The sequence below is a fragment of the Tursiops truncatus genome, chromosome 10 (assembly GCF_011762595.2).
Source record: "Tursiops truncatus isolate mTurTru1 chromosome 10, mTurTru1.mat.Y, whole genome shotgun sequence".
Classification (NCBI taxonomy): Eukaryota; Metazoa; Chordata; class Mammalia; order Artiodactyla; family Delphinidae; genus Tursiops; species Tursiops truncatus.
In genome coordinates this window covers 34943516-34968087 of record NC_047043.1, presented here as the reverse complement: position 1 = coordinate 34968087, position 24572 = coordinate 34943516, and the positions used below count along the sequence as shown (strand labels likewise).

The following is a 24572-nucleotide window of genomic DNA, read 5'->3' as shown; positions in this document are numbered from 1 at the left end:
CAGGGAAGCCCCTCTGACATATTTTTTAGGTTTAAGCCTTGACAAACACTCCCTTCAAATTTAATACTGTTTATAACAGTTCTCCCTTTGGGGAGGTGTGATTATAAAGTTCTTAGTGCAAATCTCTTCAAAATAATTACAGTAACATGATACAGATTTTTAAGAAGATCTTTTACACGTACCTCTGTAGTGTTTCCCAGTGGTTCTGACCATTTCTGTTAATTATTTTTACATATTCAAGTTTCCCTTATATTGTCTAGTATAGATTGCATTTTTCATCTTATGCTAACTCCAGTTATTAAATAAATAGGTGTGATGCTCCACAGAGAGCTTTGTTTTAAAGATGGGACTGAAGTGAATCTGCGCTGGACTGTGGGAGGCGGGGGATCATTGGACTGAGGTAGATTCTAACATAAAACTGGAAATAGCTTTGACATCATTAAAATGATGACTCCATTGAACAGCCTCTCTTCGGTGTTCTAAGGAGTATTCCAAGTTTTCCATATTTCACTAGTAGTTGTGTTTTATATATTCTTTGGAATAAAAAGAAGGAAGCTTATTGGTTCAGCCTAGCAGGGAGTAGACTAGTCTTCCTAAAATCATCATCTCCAACTTAATAATGGATGATAACCCCCTTCTGTTGAGTCAGGTTTTAGCTCTTTCTCCTAACATCAAATCTGTCTATGTTTCATCCCTGAATCATCACGTGGGGACGTAGTTCCAGCTACTCACCAGAGGTTGTCCTCTGCTGCAGTGGCACAGTCCTGCAGCCTCCTTCTGGATGAATCGTGAACTTTGCATTCCTGTCTTTGCTCCTGACCTTTGCTAAGCCCGGGATTCTTTTCCCCCTTCTTTTCAAAGACCAGCTTCAGTTTCATTCTTCCCAGGAGCCCTTGATTGAATGTCTTCTTCAAGCTTATCACCTGTGAAATTTTGACAGTTAATTATATTTAGTACCCTGTTGTCCTTTCCTGTTTTCTCTTATTTTCTCAACTAGATTAAAACTTCTTGAAAATGCACTGATTCTAATATTTTTCTATTATTGGACTCATCCTAATATTTTTCTAAACATAAGACTCATCCTATAGTTTCAAAAATACTAATTGGATTGGAGAGATTCAATATGCCAAATATTCCAAATTCTAGCAAAGTCCTCTGTTTTTGAGCTTCCAAATGAGGTCTTAGGTCCCAGTGGTTTGAGTCTACCCTGATATTATTCCAAGATGATACTTAGGGGTTGTTTTTTTCTTTATTGTCACTTACAGGGGTCAGTGACTTAAAAAAAAAAACAATAGCAAGAAAGTGAAATGACCTCATTTGTGAAAGAAAAGACACCACATTTTGTCTTGTTTTCTAAAAGGAGTTAAACAGTTTATGACTTTAGTGAACCAACCTAAAAACTGAACATTTTAAATAAAAATTGATAGTAAGTAACATAAAATGAAGCAAACCTCAGCATTAGGGCAATTTTCAAAGATCACATTTTAAGGAGCAACTGAATTGCAATTGCTCAGTGCATGTAAACGGGAGTGTTTCCACAGAGACAATTTAAGCAGCTTCAGTAATTGGAAAGAAAGAATTGTTGTTCATTCAGTCTCCTACCTAATTGAACAGTAAATTTTAAAAACTAAGTCAAAAGAGGTAAAACTGTTTTAGAGTTGATTCTCTTTTTTTAAACAATGGGAAAACATTTGTGTTTGCTTCGTAAGTGGTTAGCATTCTTCTCTTTGAAGCCCTCAAGGTGGAAGAAACCCCAGAGCCTCAAGTGTTAGCTGAACGCATTTTCGTGTTAGTACCCCATAGACCCTCCAGGCCCCCCTTGCTCCTAGAGCAACCTGGAGGAGGCTCACCATAGTGCTTCTTGGGACCCACGCAAGAAATTCAAAACCACATGTCAGCTTCCTAATTGACCCTCCAGAGAGTGAGAGAGAGTGCCTTTCATGCTGATAATAATCAACTCACATGTTTGTTTATTAGACAACCATGATCCTTCTCCCAAGGCACAGGTACAAAAGGGGAGACAAAAACGGGAGATATGTCTCCTCCTGTCAGGGCCTCCTCCCAGCCCCGTGGCTCCTCCTAATCTTCTCTGTGTTCAAGGTGGAAGACGGTTCTTCACAGCTCCTGAGTTTACAAACCTCTCTAGTTTTTCTGACTAGGACAAACTCTGAATACCTGTTCTGAACTCTAAGTCCAAATGCCTGGGAGAAGGGATATTGCTGGCTCTTCTTAGGCTGGTTGTTCACCTTTGGTCTAATTAGCTAAGGAGTGGGGAGTCATGCCATGCAAATGTCCAACACCTGACAGCCTAACCTAAAGAAGAACAGCTCTAGAAATAACGCTAGTAGTTGACATTTCTTGTTGTTGTTGTTGTTGTTGTTGTTTTTGTCTTTTTGCGGTACGCGGGCTTCTCACTGTTGTGGCCTCTCCCGTTGCGGAGCACAGGCTCCGGCCGCGCAGGCTCAGCGGCCATGGCTCACGGACCCAGCTGCTCCGCGGCATGTGGGATCTTCCCAGACGAGGGCACGAACCCGTGTCCCCTGCATCGGCAGGCGGACTCTCAACCACTGCGCCACCAGGGAAGCCCAGTAGTTGACAATTTTAAGGGTTGTTTGCCCTCAGTCTGACCTCCCAGGGTGGACATCTGGACCCAAATTATTTTTGATGTTTTTATTTAATATCTTAAAAGAGGACTTCCTGGTGGAAGGAAGTTCCACCAGTTATTTATTCCTGAATAAATAATTGGACCTTTCTTAGAGAGACTGATTGTGTGCTGAGGCAGGGACAGCTGATGGTATGGTAATGTTTGAGTTAATCCGTGTTGTGTACTAGGTGATGACGGCCTGGAAATATCAGTTCTAACACTCACATACCTTTAAAATGGTCTCCAGAATATCAGAGCAATTGAGTCATTTGGCCTGAGCCTCATTTGATTATTTGTGAGTAATTTGGTGATTTGAAACAGCCGCTGTTTCACAGGAGAGACAAATGAAGGCAATATGAATGTTTTAAGAGAGAGATGTCATATTTTACCATAGAAAACGTTTAGTTTTCAAAACCTGAAACTGCAAGATTACAAAGTGAAACTAGCAGGAAGTCTAAATGCCGTTGAGTGCTTAAGTCATTCACCTTAAAAAACTAAAATTCAAACCCTTGCATTTAACATTTGAAACTTTCAACAGTCCAGTTTAGAATAAATTAATTCATTCAACAAATATTTATTGAGCACCTACTGCACTTTTTGAGTTGACGATGGAGACCTACACTTTTTAAACCCAAGAACTCCAATTTGGCAAATATTTGGAGATTTGCTCTTGAAAGCCTTCTAGAGCCAAGGAGTAATATCTCTATTTGTTACTATATCCAAAATCATATACTGTTCTTTTATGATGTCAACTTATTTCAATATCATGCCTTAATTTTACTGTACTTTATGTTTTAATAATAAAAACAGGTATCAGCTGCAATACAATTTAAAACTCTTGCTCAATTACTTTTCTCTGTTGTTTTTAAGGAGCGACGCAAATTTGGTCCCTTAGGATGGAATATTCCTTATGAATTCAATTCTGCTGACTTTTCAGCCAGCGTTCAGTTTATTCAGAATCACCTTGATGAATGCGATATTAAGAAAGTGAGTGAAATTGTTTTTTTTTTTTCTGTCTTCATTGCCATCCTTAAATCAAAGTTCTACAGACATTCCCAGTCTGGGATATGCAGTGGCTCTGCTGAGGTTCCCCCCAGCTCTCCCAAAGGGGACCGATCATTCCAATCACCTGTTTACTGGTCCAGCCATTTCCACTCACAGCCCTACTGCCCATAGGAGCGCACTGGGACTCTCCATCTCACACGTGTGTCCCCCTCCACCCAATCTCTCTCTTTCCTGAGGACATGCACAACAGAGGCAGAGCCCTGACAAAGGAACTCATTGTGTTGAGAAACACCACAGCCTTCTTCATGTCACATCCAAGTGCCACAGTGTACTTCAAGAGAATATATACCTTAAATCAGACTTTTCTTCCTTTATCTCACTCATGCTTCCTCAGAATCCTCAGAAATGAGAATATCTCCCAGCCCATGTAAAAGTTCTTTTGTACCTTAAGTCACATCTTAACAGACACTTAAGCTTATGCAGATAAATAGCAATGATTTGAATAATGGTCACTGATCCTTGTGTAACACTTCACAGTTTTCAAAGTGCTCGCATGTGCAGGGTCTCGTTTTTATTTTCACAACTCAGTGAGGTAGATACCCAAGGTGTTACTATGATCCCCATTTTACTGATGACGTACTAGACAAGAGAAGACAAGGAACTTCCTCAAGGTCACCGAGCTAAGAACACAAACCCAGTTGTCCTTTCACACAAGTGTTGCAAGGAGTTGGAAATCTGTTTTTTCCATGATCTTGAGGAATTTTATGAGGCTCTCAGAGCCTGTTTCCTCATCTATAAATGGCCATGGTTTCCGTGAGGAATAAATGGGCTAGCATTTGTGAAAGCACAGTGTATGGTACATAATCAGGGCTCAATAAATACAAGTTTCCTATCGTCTCTCCCTCTCTTCCTTCTCATAGTTGATCTCAAAGATAATCATACATTCTGCAGTATCAGTATGATGACAGTGAGCCATGATGAATTATTTCTGGGTAGGGGGGAAATCTAGAATAAAACCATCATTTTTCTTAGAAATTACAAAGGGATATTAAATTGAGTAGGACATTTTGATGAAAAATTATATCATATGGGTTCGTATTCTGGGACTGTTTATCATTTTGGTATATACAAATGACAGTTACCTTGAAATAGTTGCTTTGAAAGGCAATGAAGCTGAAAAATAAAAATTTAACCAAGAGAAATTAAATAAAAATTAAGCATCCTTACTTCTCCTACCCCAAATGTATTGAAGTATTTTTTAAAACAAAAAAACTATTAATATCTGAAATGTATTGCTAGTGTAAGATTGCTATGGAAATTAATAAATACTTTGATGTAGTCATAGCTCACATAATGAAACAGGAAAGGATTGCATTGTAGAAAAATCTTGTGAATAATGTTCTAGTTGTTCTTATACTGTTTCAGAAAATATATTACTAAGAAAGCATATTAGAGCATTGATTACTTGATTTTTCTCCTTTCTTCACTAAACGTGACTTTTTTCTTCTCTAACAGCTTGGCATTACTATAATGAGTATTACAGATAATTACATCCACAGATTGAAAAATAGTCTTCTTTTCCCCCTATTTTAAATAATCAATGAGCAATATAGTCACCAACGTTTACTACTGTAGATTTTTCTTTGGTGAACAAACCATAGCAGTTCCAGTCATGTAAGAGCAAAAGAGTTATTAATATAAGATAATGAGTAATTTTAAATGCAGTCTAGCTAGTGCTTCCTTTTCCAGACCTTTCTTTTAGAGGAAGATCCAAAATGTTTAGAACTATTTGTTTGGGTTGACAATGAATAATTCTTTTCTGTTTTTAATAAAGGGCGTGTCGTGGAGTACTGTTCGGTACATGATCGGAGAAGTACAGTATGGGGGCAGAGTCACGGACGACTTTGATAAACGTCTGCTTAATTGCTTCGCTAGAGTAAGTCAGTTTAGGGGAAAAAAAGCATGGATGTACATCTCATTGCATCTTCCTATTAAACAAGAATATTTTTTGTTTGTAGCAGGTAAGCCAAATTTAAAGGGAAAAAAAATACAGAGCAGAGCTTCTGAAAAGAATCAGCCAACCAAACCAAACCAAAACCAAACCAACTAACAATCTACTTGTGGTCCAGGACAGAACAAAGGTCAACTCTCAATGGTCTATGAATCTTCTCCTGTATAGATTAGCTGCTCATGTCCACGGTCTCTCCCCACTTCCCCTCCTATAAAAATACTGGACATAATATCTCTGCCTTTTCCTCTGATTGCAAGTCTTCAGGGCGATTTGAAGCCCCAAGATAAGTGATTGGAGAATGAACCAAAATTTGAGTTTTCTCATCTCTTTCCATTAGGACAGACAATTGAAAATTGATGAAGTGTTCATTTTTTCCTCTGTTCCCAGTAAAATCTGCATACATCATGTGGGTAAACATTTTCTAGAGAATATTATTCTTAGCAATTCTGGCTTTCACATCAAGGGTGAATAGTATAAGTACATCTACCAGATTCAAGTTATTCCTAAAACTTTTACACGTTAAAGAAGCAAAGTACATTACCTGAGCGGAAAAAAAATCAGATATTTTACCGTTATCTGAGTTCTCTATATTAGGATCTAAGTTGTTAATTCTTTGATTTTTTTCCCCCTTTTAACAAAATTAAGACCTCAACAACAAGGCATAAGCTTTGAGGGTATTTTGGTAAACGGGAGGTTGACCAGAAATCTGAATTTCTTTTCAACCCTTACTAGTATTTGCAAGTTTTTCTTAAAGCTGAATGTGGAGAAAGGTGGATGATAAGCATTGGTAAGCGTGTGTGGAGGCAGATCTGGTACAGATCTCCGGGGAAGCAATTGGGCAAAATTTACTGAAACTAAGTATCCTGGGTAAACATCCCAGAACATTTCTAGAAAAAGCCCACGAATGGATATGTATGAAAATGTCATGGCAATATTTTGTGTGGAGCTGCAGGTGACCATCATAGGTTGGGTTCTCCAGAAACAGACTCTGAGATGGAGATCTGCTTGTGGGTCATCCCTTCCCCCAGGGCATGATCTTGGTTGAGGCGTCTCCCTTCTGCCAGGGCAATTCCTGGGAGGGACAATGTTGTGAGCCCTCAGTAGCCAGTACTCCAGACAGCTGGGGGAGCGAGTGCCTAGGTCCCGGAGAAGGATCTGGTAGTGCATTACAGCATCCACTGTGAGGCCGAAGAAGCCTAAAAGGATAGATAAGAAGCCTAAGAGAATAGATAAGCAGTAGTGGGTGAGCACATGTAATACTATTGCACACCCTTCAAGGGTGCAATCTGGTGGCACTTAGTCATATGAAGCATGTATGGGGACTTCCCTGGCAGTCCAGTGGCTAAAATTCCACGCTTCTACTGCAGGGTGGGCGCAGGTTCGATCCCTGGTTGGGGAACTAAGATCCCACATGCCGTGCAGCATGGCCAAACTAAGATGATTAAAAAAAATAAAAAATAAAAAAAGAAGCATGTATGATATGACTACCTTCTGAACAAGAATCCCACTCTTGAGTGTATCCCACCCTTGAGTGTATGTCCCAGAGGAATTTTCAGACAAGTCTGTGGACATGTACAAAGATATTATTCATAGTATTGTTTGGGATAGTGGGAAGTGGAAAGCAACCCGGGAGTCTGTCACAGAGGAATAGATGAGTTAAATGTTATAGATGCCTATCATGGAATACAATGCAGCACTTGGAAGAAATGATCCACATGACACCATGCATAGATCTTAGGAACATCGTGTTGAGCGCAGAGCTTTAAAAAATAAAATGAGATCTATAAAGTGGTACATGTATATTTCTCAAGGATAAATACATGAATTCAAGGACATACATCAATATCTTTAAACAGAAGCCCTCAAAGGAAAGGAGGCTGGGAGTGGATATCAGGGCTGAAGAGGGAGAAACTAAAATAAAAAGGGTCTAGAGTCATGAGAATAATAAAATGCAGGAGTATGATAAACTCACCTCTGTATCTGAGGTTCAAAAGAGAAAAAAAAAAGATGTCTTAGTAAGCATACTTTGTGTTAGAATAACTGTACAAGTACCTAAAATTGGAGTTTTGGCACTGGAGACTGTGAGAGGTGGTTAGATTCTGGATATATTGTACAGATACTACCAGCAGAATGCTGATGGGGAAGGAAGGGGGTTGGTCAAGGATCAGTCCTAGTTTTGACCTAAGCAACTAGATGGAGCATGGGACTATTTACAGAGAAGGGAAAGAACTGCAGGGAAAAAATGAGTTTTATTGGCTGGGGGTAGAAATTAGGAATTCTGTTTTGATCATGTAAACTTTGAGATGCTTACTGGACACCCAAGTGCAGTTGTCCAAGACTGTAAGCTCCATAAGGGCAGGCACTTTGCTTGTTTACATCACTACCAAATTCCCAGCACCTGGAATGGAATCTTTCACATAGTAGGCGCTCAGTAAATATTTGTTGAATAAGAGAATGAATGAAGGTAAACAAGGCAGTTGGATTTACAGGTGTGGAGCTCAGGAGAGAGCTCAGGGCTGGAGAAAAAGATTTGGAATTTGTCTTATACAGATGGCATTTAAAGTCAAGATATTAGATGAGATCATCATCTAAGAAGAAAGTGTAGAGAAAGGGAAGAAAAAAAAAAAAAAGAAGCTAAGGACAAGGCCCTGAGTATTTTAATGTATTGAGAAGGAAGAAATGTCAACTGAGAGAGGTCAAGGAAGATGAGGAAAGGGAATTGACCTTTACTTAGTATTTGCTTAATAAATTAAAAAAAAATTTTTAACCTACTTTAAAAAAAATATGTAAGATAGCCCAGTATAGAAAAACATAAACATTCAGCTTAATAAATTTCTTCTAATAGACATAGAATGTGAATGACTAGGGAGGCAAAGGCCTGTCCTCTGCTGCCCCTTTACCCCGACCATGTTATCCAGAATTGCCTGAGTGAAAATCACTTCAATTGTAAACCAGTGCCTTCAAATGGGATCCTCTTTCCCTATGACTTTCAATTTGGGGCTTATCTTTGAACCCTTATTTGTTTTCTCTGTTCTCAGCATCTTATGGTATGTCTCCCTTAAAACCAATAATTGTAGAACCTTATTCATTGTCCTTGGAGGATGACTGCTTATTTTTGTAGGGTACCTTCTAGAGTCTCCCAAAGTAATTCCATGTAGACTTCATACTCTGTATTTTGATTATACCAAAAAAGTCCTCCAAATTTGGTGAAACTCAACTACATTTGTGTTTTTGAGTCTAGCTATTTGTGGATTTACAATATATACTTTTGTACTTTATAAATAAAGTAGTGGAAAAACGAGAGGAAACTTCATTTTCCCTTTATACACATATGTCATCTGGCAACACAAAACTCAGTGTGGTCATTTGTTGTCTGTGTGCTGAAGACCCCATGGCCTTTGCCCCCCCTAGTCATCCACATCCCTAAAAAACTAACCTTTATAAATAATGACCAAAATCATAGCACTGTTTTTCTTTAATGACCTTCAACTGCTCCCCATTTTTTAAGTTAAGCACTAGTCCTCACCCTGATATCCATAGTCATCCACAAGGTGACCTCACTTCCCTTTTTCTGTCCGATCTCTTACCACTGCATTATATTTACCTTAGGGTAAATACAGTGATTTCATCATTTACCCAACCTGCCTCACATTTTTTTTTTTTTGTGGTACGCGGGCTTCTCACTGTTGTGGCCTCTCCCGTTGCGGAGCACAGGCTCCGGACGCGCAGGCTCAGCGGCCGTGGCTCACAGGCCCAGCCGCTCCGCGGCATGTGGGATCTTCCCGGACCGGGGCACGAACCTGTGTGCCCTGCATCGGCAGGCGGACTCTCAACCACTGCGCCACCAGGGAAGCCCTGCCTCACATTTTTGCGTCAGTTTTTTTGTGTGTGTGGTCTCTTTGACAAGTTCCTTTGTCAAAATTCTATCCTTCAAGGCTTATCTCCAAAATCACCTCCTAGATAAAGCTTTACCTGACATCCATCTGGCTATTCTTTCTTCTTGGCTTTAAGCCTCCTTAGTACTTTGCTTATTTTTATTTCCTCTGTCTCTTACCTTTGTGCACTTTATCTTGTGGTTATTATGTAATTGGCTTATCTCTCTACTGTGTCACAAACTCCTTGAAGGAAAGGACTGTGTGTGTCTCATCTTTGCATTCTGTTCCTTTTCTAAGCTCAAGGCCTTGTGGACAGGAGTTGAATAGGATAGAACTGTGATGAGTAAAAAATGAAGGAAACCAGTACACAGGGTATTTCAGAGCAATCACTGGACCTAAAAAGAGCTGGAAGAAGAAGGATATGGAGGGAAGATACTAGAGAAAGTGTGACCAACCGAAGGAAGGCACAATCCCCCTCTCTTTTCACGTGGAGTCCTCTGAGTGATTCAGACATCCTGCCTGCATTTCTGCTCCTCCCACCATCCCATTATTTCCCTCCCTACTGGGAAAATCACTCCGTTAGACACAGAAGTTATTGCCTCAAATGAGGCTCACAGGCATTCAGCATTTTTTTTTTCCTCTTCAGAATAAGTCTATTCACACCAAGTATATATCTGTTCTCTCACTGTTACCTTACGGATAATCAGTTCATATGGAATGAGAAAAGGATGTCTTAAGGAAAACAGTAAGATGGTTGGATATATCTGGTTCTTGTGTCGAGGGACGTAACTTGATTAACAGAGGGAGCTCTCCAGCTCCCTCCAGGTGGGAAGGGAGACGTTTGTAAGAAGTTTTCCTGCTCGTGTGCAGTGCTCAGCGCCACTGTGAGCCACGCTGAGCACAACATAAGCCCCCAGGCATGAGCCCTGTTTGCGGGGAGAAAGGAGGCGGTGAAAATGCCCAGATATACTCTCATGTGTCTGGTTATTGCTTCTGCAATACATTCCCACATCTCTTTAAAGTGAGCTCGAGGGTCATCAGATTACTTCAGCAGAGGGTGGGCTTGCAAGGCTGGCTCTCTCCTCCTCGCCCTTAGAAAGTATCTTCTTTGGTGTTAAACAAAGACCGGGTTTCATTGTTTTTGTGTTGTGGCCTCTCTCTTTCCTTAATCTATGTCTAATTATACTATCAGTGGTTTTGTTAAGGTACTTTCAAACCCAATATAAAAAATGATTAAGATGGAAATAAGGTGACCCTATCTCCTTGATAGTGGCAGTTTTGGGTTTTCATTTAAATGTTCATCAATTTTATTTCTCCTGTTTTCTCTCCCATATAGGTCTGGTTCAGTGAGAAGATGTTTGAACCATCATTCTGTTTTTATACCGGGTATAAAATCCCCGTGTGCAAAACCTTGGACCAGTATTTTGAATACATCCAGTCATTGCCATCCCTAGATAACCCCGAAGTCTTTGGGCTTCACCCTAATGCCGATATCACGTAAGTTCCTGGCATATTTTAATTAGAAAGGATCATTTGTAACCCAGCCTGGCAAAGACTGTGCATTTCATTTTCCCCTTTCCCTTCTTTTTATTTTACTGTGAGAAATAGTGTCACTTCCTATCACTTCCTATCTCGCAATTACAATTTTGTCATATCTTGACCTGCTCCTGGTCACTAAATCCTACTGCTCCAGAGTTTATAACAATGTTAAAATCTCTAATTTATGCATTGATTATTTCTCCTCTGTCGTGTCATAAAACCAGTTGGTGTTACTGGTCTTGATGCCATTGGTCTGATAAGACAGTAGCGTCCCAGTTCTTTGCCTTTTACATCAAAAAACCTAATAAAAAATAATGGTCATAAACAGAACCGCAAAGGGCCAGGAGGGTAGACAGAGGAGGAGGACTTGTATTTCTGTTTTGATGGTCCCTCTCCCCTTACTTGCTCACCTGCATCCTTCTGTAAATACCTGCCCATGGAGGGCACGATGCAGCGAGCACAGGAGCACAGGAACACAGACGCAGAGCCCGGGAGGAAAGGCTCAGAGTGATGTCCCTGCTCCAGTCACTGTGGTAAGAGGTGATGAGGGAAGAGATAAGGCATGCATCCAAGTCCCAGGCCCCTTCTCAGACCCGTCCTTTGGATGAGATCTCACCCCTCATCTCTCCAGAGACCCCTACCTGAACACAAGACCACCCAGCTCCACAGAGAGGGCTCCAAGAAACCCCAGCTGAGAGTCTCCCTGGATGGTCAAGCCTTGGGCTCACTGGCCAAAGACCACAAAGTTTATGTCCAGCAGAGTGGCTGGTTTCAGGAAATGGAAGAAACCAAGACTCCTGTGGTAGATTCTAAGCTGTGACAACTGAGAGGAGTGCACTGCACCTCTCTCCTGGTCACTCACCTGCTGTGGCCATTTCAGCAGCACTGCAATGGGGCACGGACATCTCCACCCTCTGGTTCCCTGCCCTCGCCCAACATCCCAGAGTCCTGTTTGCTTCCATTGCATTGTGTCTCCACCCTGAGCATGCTCCCCGCCCCAGCACGAGGCTTGGCCTCCTGGCCTATGTGTCCCCCACATTCATTCTCACTTCTCCATAGCCTCTAATCTCTCCCATGCCTCTTTTCATCTTCAAAGATGTGGGCGTGACCCCCAAAGACCCACGAATGGCCATCACTCGTTTCAGACCCCGTGACAGAACTGTGATGGTACTTTGGTGGTGGCTCTAGCTATTATTTGAAGAGTCTGTCATCAGTTAGCAGGAGACTTTTGAAATGAAGAAATAAAAAGGCGTCCTCAGAGATCCGTTCGTGAATCAACATTATCTGAAAGAGAACACACAGAGAGGGAGTTTTACTTTAGCTAAGACTTTAGAAATGTGAGTCAGACCACGTCACTTCTCTGCCCAGGACCCTCCTGAGGCTCCTGTCTTCAAGTCAAGGGCAAAAGCTGACAATGACCTACAGGTGACCTACAAGGCCCAGTAGTACCATCTGCCCCGCCCCTCATGGCCTGGTCTCCTTCTGCCCTCTCCCTCACTCTCGCCACTCAGCTCCAACTTCCGCTAGCTTCCTGTTAGTCAGGCCAGACGGCTCCCACCACAGGATACTTGTACTTCCTGGAACATCCTTCCCCCAGGTATCACCGTGGCTTACCTTTTCACCTCTTCCGGTCTTTGCTTAAATGTCACCTTTTCAATGACGCCTTCCCTGGCTGTCTTATTTAAAAATCGCAAACCACTCCCTAACCCCCACCCCAGACTCCATCCTCCTTGCCTGCTTTGTTCCTATCAATTGTATCACCAACTCTTTACTTATTTATTTGCTATCATCTACCTACCATCACTAACATAAACTCCATTATGTCTGAAACTTTTGTCTTTTTTCACTACTGTACCTCCAGGGCTAAATAGTGCCTGATACTCAGGGAATATTTGTTGAATGCATCAGCAATACTAAATTCTCCTAGGCTGCGGAGAATCTAATAAATGGGGATAGTCCATGGAAAGATCTCATGAGTTCACGCGAGTGGGCAGAAAAATGGCTAATAAGTTTTAATGCACTTGTAAATTAGCAATTGGAGTGGTTCACATATGAGGGCTCTAAACTTTGATTCCATCCTTGGCAAGAGCCCGAGGAGTCACCATAGCTGGTACCTGGAGAATCTGATCCTGTCTGGTACTACAGGATCCTACCAAGGAGTATATGAAACAAGGTTGGAAGCACCTCACCCTGACTTACAGGGATGGCATTCCTGTGCCTGGATTACTGCAGGCAGTTCTGGTCACCAGCTCTCAAGAGAGATAAACCAGAGCTAGAAAAAGTCCAGAGAAGGGCAACCAAATTGTAATCCAGATGGGAGGAAATGATAAAGACAAACTATTTTTTTCCCTTGAATTTTATCTTCAACTATTATAAACCCTCAGAAAAGTTGCAAGTACAGTGAACACCTATATACCCTTCACCTTGGTTCACCAGTTGTTAACATTTTGTTCCATTAGCTTTTTCTTGTTCTATATTTACATCTCTGTATATTTATATATCTACAGCTATATCCATACATAACCACATCTATTTCTCTCTCTCTCTCTCTCTCTCTGTGTGTGTGTGTGTGTGTGTGTGTGTGTGTGTGTGTGCTTATAGACCCTCTGAGTGGACAGAGCTAGGAAATACGTATTTTTTAAAACATTATGAGCTCATACTGTAACTCCAATACCAATTGTACACCTCAGGGTTCTTCCTTGTCCTCCCTCATTATCTCCTTTCTCCCTCGGGGAGAACCCTGGTTCCCAGCAGCTTCAATATGTTTACTCATTTGCTCCAAATTACACTGCTGTTACTGAAAGTGGGGTCCAGCTTCTCGCCACTCAAAAGCCAATAAAGAAGCAAGTGGGTGGAAAGGAAAGTTTGCTTTATTTCGGATGCTGGCAGCCAGTGGGTAGGGCGGACTCCTATCCAAAGGCCGACTTCCCCCACTGACAATCAGTGGGCGAGAGCTTTTATACACAGAGGGAGGGGACTACATGCAGAAACAGCACAGTCAGCTCTGATAGTCATCTTGAAATTGGTCATGCAGTGGTCTGACCAGCATCATCTTGATGAAGTACGGTTAATCTTCAGTTCCAGGGTCGGTTTGTTTTCATTTCTCGGAATTGTGGCAGCTTATATCATGGCTACGGTTTCATCATCATGTAGCTAACTTCTTCCACCTGGTAGGGGTTTCAGTATCTATAAGACAGCTCACAGGATACAGCTCAGAATATTATCTACAGCCCTTGAGGAGGAGCTAAAGGTCCTTGACTATGCTTAATGACTACACTATTATTATTTAGTCTTGTTGGACTGTTTTGCTTTGTTTCTGCATTCTCTCGCTTCTCTGATTAAACTTATTCTTTGGCTAAAGTTTTTCCACAGACAAAGGGCAAGCTGAGGACATGGGGGGCAAGGACCCTAGGGTCCTGCTCCGTTGCACCACCAATACCATGACCAACGACAAATGTACTAAGTGGAGGTCAAGATTTCTTTGCAATTCCTTTCGTCCCTAGAATATATCCCACTGAGGGTGTACAGAGCACTATGTTCAAAAGTTACTCAGATTGTTTTAAATCTGTGAGGTTATGCTATCCGTTGATATATAGGTACATTCATTTGTTACATTTTAGGTTTTTTTAAAAAAAATTGTCAATTTTTTTAAGTATATGAAACATGATCATGGCTCAAAAGCCACAACTAGATAATAAGGTTCTTAGAGAAGTCTCACGCCCTCCCAACCCATTTCCCCTTCCTTTACAGGCAACCAAATGCATTAGTTTCTGGTTTATCTCCCCTGTGTTTCTTTTTGCTCATATGTAAGTACCATGTATATTCTTATTATCCTTTCTCTCTGATACAAAATTACCATACCATATATATATATGTATATATATGTACATTATTTTGTGTCTCACTTTTTTCACTTAGTGCATCCTATAATCATCTATATGTTCATAGGTATCTTCCTCATTAAAGGCGCACCTCGGAGATATCACTGGTTTGGTTGCAGACTACCACTATAAAGAGAATATTGCAATAAAACGAGCCACATGATTTTTTTAGTTTCCCAGTGCATGTAAACGTTATGTTTACACTATGCTGAAGCCTATTAAGTGTGCAATAGCATTATGTCTAAAAAACAATGTACATATCTTAATTTAAAATACTTTGTTGCTAAAAAATGCTATCATCTGAGACTTCAGCAGGTCATAGTAGTAACATCAGAGGTCACTGATCACAGATCACCATAACAGATATAATAATAAATAAAAGTTAGAAATATTGTGAGAATTACCACAATGTGACACAGAGATATGAAATGAGCAAATGCTTTTGGAAAAAATGGCGCTAATAGACTTGATTGACACAGGGTTGCCACAAACCTTCCATTTGTAAAAACTGCAGTATCTTTGAAGTGCAGTAAACCGAAGCACAATAAAACAGGTATGCCTGGATGTTTTTTTTTTACAGCTGCATGCTCTTCCATTGTTTATATGCATCGTAGTTTATTCATCCATTCTCCCATGGGTGAGCATGTAGGTTGTTCCCAATATTTTGCTATCTCCAGTAATTCCTCAATTAATAATCTCATGCTCGTGGTTCCTCATATTATTGGAGATGTATTTTTCAGGATAAATTGCTATGGGTGGGATTGCTAGATCAAGGATTAATGAATATTTTCAGTTTCCCTTACATCAACAGAGTGTTGGTGAAGCTTATTTTTCACCAATATGACAAGTGAGAAATGGCATCTCGGCATAGTTTTAACTTATTTCCTCTTATTTTAAGTGAAATTGAGCACGTTTTCCTATACTTAAGGACTATTTGGACTAAGGTACCATCTTGGAGACCCTGTGAATAAAGCCAGGTGTGCAATGATACCGGCAGAGATTAAGGATGATGACGGGGTGGAGGCTAGAGTGAAGCTGCAGGACCAGTCCCACAAGGGGGCTGATAGGCTTTAGTGAATATAGAGCAATGGCTGAGAATCTCCTGTGGTTTTCATCTATTTGTTATTGTTGTTGCCTGCTGGATAGAGAGGGGCACAGCGAGCCTTCTTTGTCCTTTGGCAAGTCTCTCTTCACAGCTCTGTCCAAAGACTTACATGCTGTCACTGGCAGGCATGCTACAGATGCCATAAGCCGTCTTTTCCCAAAGTAGAGTGTTGGGATCTTGCAATCTCTCATCACACCAAGTGAGGTCAAGTAAAAAGTGCTGTACCTCTGCTTCAAATGAGGATTATTTCTGCTAGAAATAACTAGCTGGCCTGTAAGACCTGTGACCTTCCTCTGATCTCTCTTCATTCTTAACTTCCCCCTTGGTCTGTCCTAGGGTCTTACTGAGGCTTCCCCTCTTTCCAGGGACCTTGCCCTGTTTCTGGTTCCTGCTCAGGTAGTAGCCTTTGTTCAGAAGCTCCATGTTTGGTCATTTTCTTGGCCTCTGAGTGAGTTTTGTCCTAGGTTTGATTCTTCTTTCCTCTGGTCTCTCAAGTACGTGGTGACTGTAACCCTAGCCTCCCTCTTCCTGGCAGTTGAGCCCGCCTACTCGGAGGGCTGTGCTCCAGCGCCTCGCTGTTCTCCCACCAGCCACCAGGAGGCAGTAAGCAATAACGGACGAAGCTTCCCAGCTAAAACCTAACCCTGCTCTCCTCCCAGCTACACCCTTCCCACTCCAAGGAGAAGTGACTCTCCAACTTCTATGTGAAATGAAAGAACTAAAGGATTCCTTGTTATTTCTGGTCTGGAAGCTGGGATGGTGGAGGAGTTGGGAACAGGAGTGCATTTGAGGGGGAATTACAGAGTCCCGTTTGGGTTGTTGAGTTGGGAAAGAAAGAGTGGGATGTATCTGAGTGGGGATAGAGTGTATCACGTGGACTGGAGCCCAGGTGAGAGGTTTGAGCGCATTTGTGCAGAGATAACAGTTGAAGCCAGAGAGGGGGGTGACCTCTCTAAGATTCACTGGCTATATCTGTGTGAATGTCCTCAGCTAGAAGAATCCTTATTAATTTTCCTGACTGTCCACCCCATTCAACAACACTCTTGCTTCCAGTCAGGCCCACCAGCTATAATTGGGCTGTGGTAGAGAACCCTCTGTTTCTGCTGGTCAGAATCTGCACTCTGAAGTTAGCATCCATAAATTTGAGAGAAGAGGGAAATCTGGGGAAGGGGACCACACGTCCTTCTCCTCCATCCTTGCTTAAGAATGCGGAATCCCTGAAGTAGAGGGGGTGGAATCCATCTGAATAAATGCTTTAAAATAAGTAGAATCTCTCCCAAGAGCTTAGATACCTTGCTGACAGGGACCATAAAAATGCATAGTTTATTCACATTTTATTATCTAGATTTGTAAGGTACCAAGGACTCTGCACATTCAACTACCTCAATGTCGAAAACAGTTACTTATTTTCACTTTTAGTCATTAGCAGTTATGCATATTTTTCTACCTTCTGAAATTTAGCAAGTGTCTTATTAAACTTTCATATTCATTTCTATGCAGGATGAATTTAATTGTATTCCTTTGAGTATTAGCTGACTTTTGAGCTCCAGATTTTTATTAAGAAAATTATGCTCATTGATATTTCATGTGTGAAGAGGTATATAAATCTAGGCTGCTTTGGATGTGATAGTGCACTAATAGCTCATTAGACGGTTAATTGTTTATTTTATACACCGTTCTGTTTTTTAGTTAGTTTGCATTTTATTCTTCTTCTTTTTTTTTTTGCAGTACGCGGGCCTCTCACTGTTGTGGCCTCTCCCGTTGTGGAGCACAGGCTTCGGACGTGCGGGCTCAGCAGCCATGGCTCACGGGCCTAGTTGCTCCGCGGCATGTGGGATCTTCCCGGACCGGGGCACGAACCCGTGTCCCCTGCATCGGCAGGCGGACTCTCAACCACTGCGCCACCAGGGAAGCCCCATTTTATTGTTCTTGACCTCAACTATCCCACCCAACAGAGATGACTTAGACATCTCCCCCAAACCACAAAGCTGCAGTTCCAATATGAGCCACTTCCCATATTTACCCCAAAGAGAGATTTTCTGCTAGAAGTATCTCGGGACCAAAGCTCATGGAGTATTATAGTTCCTGTTCCTCATCTCAGAGTGTCTATGGGGACTGTTTTCTTGAAAGCCCTTGGACTTTGAGGCACATAGAGATACTCACAATTCTCCATTATAGCTAGCTAACTAGGCTTCTGCCTTTCCTATCTTTGCAAACAGAAAACCACCTTGTGGAAAAAAGAAAGGTAAGCTGTACAGCCCTGGCATTCTGTGCCTAATAAAATATGTGGTGGAACAACGATCTGGAGAGCTTGTCCAGTTCTTATGCAAAATGGGTCAGCTTTTCAGGGCTTCGTGCCCCCATCCATAGCTTGAGGACTGTTTTCAGATCACCTCATAAAAAATAAAATCACCCTCATGAAAATGATTTCTTAGGTGAAATCTAGCAGCAGCATATCCATCAACCCCTCCCTGAGGCGCTGGTGAATGTGATCAGTGCCAGCCAAGAACAAGCATGTCGTTTCCATGCTGGTGTGCGCTGTTGGCACCCAGTCACTGGTGCAGAGCGTGTTTCCAGAAAGGATTCAAGATGGAGGTGAGCCGAGAGAGCTCCTGAGAATCCCAGATATGGGGTCTTTCCCCTTTTTTATTTGTAGCTAGAACAGGTATAAAGAATGAGCTAGGATTTCCTTAGTATGAATGGGAATTTACTGCCTTTTTCTTCTCTTTAAACTTTAAAGATCTGTGTTTAAATATAGTCATATTTAAATTGTATCTATCTGATTCGCCTGTGTTTTGAGGAGTATACATATATATTTCCCTTTGTATATGGAAAGGTGCCAGGAAATGGATAGTAATGATAACATACTATACTTTTACCATAAGAAGGAACAAATAATTAAATTTTCATGCCCTTTAAATATTGGAGAATTGCTCTCCTTTATATTTGAGGTTTAATAAAATCCAAGCCGGGCTTCCCTGGTGGCGCAGTGGTTGAGAGTCCGCCTGCCGATGCAGGGGACACGGGTTCGTGCCCCGGTCCGGGAGGATCCCACGTGCCGCGGAGTGGCTGGGCCTGTGAGCCATGGCCGCTGAGCCTGCGCGTCCGGAGCCTCTGGAGCCTGTGCTCCGCAACGGGGGACACCACAACAGTGAGAGGCCCACGTACCACCAAAAAAAAAAAAAAAAAAAAAATCCAAGCCAGCTGGCCTCAATTCAATAAACAAATATTTATTGAGAACATACTCTCTAGCCAGCTTGGGGATACAAATATCAGTAAGAGGCAGTCCTTACCCTTGGAGCTCATTGTCTATTAGGGAAGATAGATGAGTGACAGATAGTTGTGCAATTCGATATGGTAAACTCTAAAATCAGGAGGGATTATACACTCTGCTGTGAGAGCAAAGGCAAAGGAGTAATAAATTCCAGCTTAGGGATCAAAGTAAGCTAGTGAGACAGTCGTACCTTAAAGGATGTGCTGGAGTTCTCAGAGTAGAGAAGGGGTGGGGAGGAAGTGACTGCAATATGGGGGTGGGGGGAACAGCAGCAAGAAGGACAGAGTGCAAGGACAGAGGAAGATAATGAGCAGGAAGGATGTGTACATATATCAAATCATCAAGTTGTACACCTGCAATATGTACAATTAAAAATAAATAAATAAAACAATTAAGCTCAGTGAGAAAAAAAGACATAGATTAGGGCACCTACACAAAGGGACAATCCAAGGAAGGGTATGAGGATATAAAAGTGTATGATGTGTGTGGAGAACCGAGTCCAATGTGCCTAGAGCATGGTGAGGGGAGGGGCTTGAAGAGAGGTGTCACCTGACCTCGAGGCTGATGCAAATGCAGGGATTGGCTTTTGAAGATTTTGGGTGTCATGGGAAAGAGTTTGGGGCAGTTCTGAAGGCAGTGGGATGAAGATGCTGAAATTTTCTAGATGGATGCTAGAAATGATTTGGAAGTAGGACTTGGAAACCAAGAAGCGCTGGGAATATGACATCAGGAGGAAGCTATCGCTGAATTCGTAAGCTGGGCAGCTGGGCAGCTGGGCAGTTCGGCGAAGACATTGTTAAAGGAGACGGGGCAAGAAACAGTTCAGATGAAGGGAAAGAGAGAATTAAAACAATGAGTTAGGCTTGGGGTTTGTTTGACTTAGGAAACAGAGAGCCCTAGGAGTCAATGGAAATGTGGGTACTTGGAGTTCATGATAAAGTCAGAGATTTAATGTTGTATTTCATGATACTTAGTGAGATGTCAATGACAGTGACACCTACATCTTGTCTAATACAGCAATTCACCCATATATTCTATCTTCACTGTATCTAAAGCTACAATGAGATCATGGAATATTATGAATCACATAGAAATTAGATTTCTGAAAAATGCATATAACAGCATGTGGATCCTTCACCTTTGATAACTTCATTTTGTTGTCCCATCAGCTATTTTCATAGGATTTTCCCTGCTTAGAGTTAGTTGCATTTTTCTTGTACTTCGTATGACTTTTTAAAACTGGGATAACACCATACTTCAAAATTTAGGAATGGGTTCAAGTGCCTTTGGTGCCATTTTACCAGAATGTTTTGCTTTCTATTCATGTGTTCAACTGTGTATGTGCTTGACATCTTCATCTTTCAACTTTTAAAATAAATGTCTTTTGGGATACTCTAAAACCACAACATCTGAATAGAGGCTACTCACCACAAATTAATTTAAAAATTAAAATTATATGTAAAATTACACAAAATCCATTTTCATTTGTTAAAAATCACCTTTTATCTTATTGCCCTTATTGTGTAATTCATATGTTTAAAGGTCATGTGGAGTTAATACCCCAACTCTGGTTGGGTTACAAACATTTACTGCTCTGACACAGGACCCTCATAATCACCGTATCCGACCCAAAATCCAGCATGTAAAGCCTGGTGGCAGTTGCAGTTACCTTAGCTATGACTTTTGGAGAGGATGCGGTTGTCTGGACATGCAGGTTTGAATCCTGATGCCAGTCAATCAGTAAAAATGATTCGACCTGCCAATCAGTTGATAAAAATGCTGAAGACAGAAGCATCTCAGGTTGGGAACTCAGCCAGCTTGAGAACGGAGAAGAGCTAGTGTTTCAGTTCCATGATGCAGCAAACAAGGACGGCCGCAGGCTTTGCCCTGTGAGGTGCCAGGCATCCTGACTGCAGAGGAGAAGGTGGGAAATGAGCTGCTGACTGCAGCGGTAAGCAGCCTTGCTGAGCGTCAGAAGAGTGACCTAATAGAGCCAGTCTGCAAGGACTGGAAAGGGAGGACCAGATACAGCAACTTATTCATGGCTGTAAAAGGGAGAGCTTGACATGCCCACACCACTGGATCTCTAGAAACTTTCCTGAGTGAATTACAACAGGAGAAAATCATACTTCTATGCAGTGGATGTTTGATGCATTTTTAGAAGGCCAAGCTGTGTGGCTGACAGGGTCTTGGTGCTCTGGCCAGGTGTCAGGCCTGAGCCTCTGAGGTGGGAGAGCCGAGTTCCGGACATTGGTGGTCCACCAGAGGCCTCCCAACCCCTCATAATATCAGTCAGCAAGAGCTCTCCTAGAGATACCCATCTCAATGCTAAGACCCATCTCCACTCAATAACCAGCAAGCTCCAGTCCTGGACACCCCATGTCAAACAACTAGCAAAACAGGAACACACCCCCACCCATTAACAGAGAGGCTGCCTAAAATCATAATAAGTTCACAGACATCACAAAACACACCGCCAGATACAGTCCTGCCCACCAGAAAGAAAGATCCAGCATCATCCACTAGAACACAGGCACCAGTCCCCTCCACCAGGAAACCCACACAACCCATTGAACCAACCTTACCCACTGGGGGCAGACACCAAAAACAACAGGAACTACGAACCTGCAGCCTGGGAAAAGGAGACCCCAAACAAAGTAAGTTAAGCAAAATGAGAAGACAGAGAAATACACAGCAGATGAAGGAGCAAGATAAAAACCCACCAGACCAAACAAATGAAGAGGAAATAGGTAGTCTACCTGAAAAAGAATTCAGAGTAATGATACTAAAGATGATCCAAAATCTTGGAAATAGAATGGAGGAAATACAAGAAATGATTAACAAGGACCTAGAAGAACTATAGAGATAACAAACAATGATGAAAAACAGAATAAATGAAATTAAAAATTCTCTAGAAGAAATCAATAGCAGAATAACTGAGGAAGAAGAAAGGATAAGCAACCTGGAAGGTAAAACAGTGGAAATAATTACCGCAGAGCAGAATAAAGAAAAAAGAATGAAAGGAATTGAGGACAGTCTCAGAGACCTCTGGGACAACATTAAACACACCAACATTCGAATTATAGGGGTCCCAGAAGAAGAAGAGAAAAAGAAAGGGACTGAGAAAATATTTGAAGAGATTATAGTGGAAAACTTCCCTTATATGGGAAAGGAAATAGTCAATCAAGTCCAGGAAGCACAGCGTCCCATACAGGATAAATCCAAGGAGAAACACACCAAGACACATATTAATCAAACTATCAAAAATTAAATAAAAAGAAAAAATATTAAAAGCAGCAAGGGAAAAACAACAAATAACATACAAGGGAATCCCCATAAGGTTAACAGCTGATCTTTCAGCAGAAACTCTGCAAGCCAGAAGGGAGTGGCAGGACATATTTTAAATGATGAAAGGGAAAAACCTACAACCAAGATTACTCTACCCAGCAAGGATCTCATTCAGATTTGATGGAGAAATTAAAACCTTTACAGACAAGCAAAAGCTGAGAGAGTTCAGCACCACCAAACCAGCTTTACAACAAATGCTAAAGGATCTTCTCTAGGCAAGAAACACAAGAGAAGGAAAAGATCTATAATAACAAACCCAAAACAATTAAGAAAATGGTAATAGGAACATACATATCGATAATTACCTTAAATGTAAATGGATTAAATGCTCCCACCAAAAGACACAGACTAGCTGAATGGATACAAAAACAAGACCCATATATATGCTGTCTACAAGAGACACACTTCAGACCTAGAGACACATACAGACTGAAAATGAGGGGATGGAAAAAGATATTCCATGCAAATGGAAACCAAAAGAAAGCTGGAGTAGCAATTCTCATATCAGACAAAATAGACTTTTAAATAAAGACTATTAGAAGAGACAAAGAAGGGCACTACATAATGATCAAGGAATTGATCCAAGAAGAATATATAACAATTGTAAATATTTATGAACCCAACATAGGAGCACCTCAATACATAAGGCAAATACTAACAGCCATAAAAGGGGAAATCGACAGTAACACATTCATAGTAGGGGACTTTAACACCCCACTTTCAGCTGTCACTGTTTGCAGATGACATGATACTATACATAGAGAATCCTAAAGATGCTACCAGAAAACTACTAGAGCTAATCAATGAATTTGATAAAGTAGCAGGATACAAAATTAATGCACAGAAATCTCTGGCATTCCTATACACTAATGATGAAAAATGTGAAAGTGAAATCAAGAAAACACTCCCATTTACCACTGCAACAAAAAGAATAAAATATCTAGGAATAAACCTACCTAAGGAGACAAAAGACCTGTATCCAGAAAATTATAAGACACTGATGAAAGAAATTAAAGGTAATACAAATAGATGGAGAGATATACCATGTTCTTGGAATGGAAGAATCAACATTGTGAAAATGACTCTACTACCCAAAGCAATCTACAGATTCAGTGTAATCCCTATCAAACTACCACTGGCATTTTTCACAGAACTAGAACAAAAAATTTCACAATTTGTATGGAAACACAAAAGACCCCGAATAGCCAAAGCAATCTTGAGAACGAATAATGGAGCTGGAGGATTCTGGCTCCCTGACTTCAGACTATACTACAAAGGTACAGTAATCAAGACAGTATGGTACTGGCACAAAAGCAGAAATACAGATCAATGGAACAGCATAGAAAGCACAGAGATAAACCCACACACATATGGTCACCTTATCTTTGATAAAGAAGACAAGAATGTACAGTGGAGAAAGGACAGCCTCTTCAATAATAGTGCTGGGAAAACTGGACAGGTACATGTAAAAGTATGAGATTAGATCATTCCCTAACACCATACACAAAAATAAGCTCAAAATGGACTAAAGACCTAAATGTAAGGCCAGAAACTATCAAACTCTTAGAGGAAAACATAGGCAGAACACTCTATGACAAAAATCACAGCAAGATCCTTTTTGACCCACCTCCTAGAGAAATGGAAATAAAAACAAAAATAAACAAATGGGACCTAATGAAACTTCAAAGCTTTTGCACAGCAAAGGAAACCATAAACAAGACGAAAAGACAACCCTCAAAATGGGAGAAAATATTTTCAAATGAAGCAACTGACAAAGGATTAATCTCCAAAATTTACAAGCAGCTCATGCAGCTCAATAACAAAAAAACAAACAACCCAATCCAAAAATGGGCAGAAGACCTAAAGAGACATTTCTCCAAAGAAGTTATA

The 24572-nt window shown here is 41.2% G+C and overlaps 1 protein-coding gene across 1 annotated transcript in view; it reads left to right on the top strand.

The window, feature by feature from the left end:
* Positions 1 to 24572, top strand: part of DNAH8 (dynein axonemal heavy chain 8) — a 325865-nt gene that overhangs the window by 276798 nt on the left and 24495 nt on the right. Inside the window, exons 86-88 of the mRNA XM_019949887.3 lie at positions 3515 to 3631; positions 5484 to 5585; positions 10872 to 11032. Coding sequence (XP_019805446.1) covers positions 3515 to 3631; positions 5484 to 5585; positions 10872 to 11032 — 380 coding nt within the window. The remainder of the gene's footprint in view (positions 1 to 3514; positions 3632 to 5483; positions 5586 to 10871; positions 11033 to 24572) is intronic.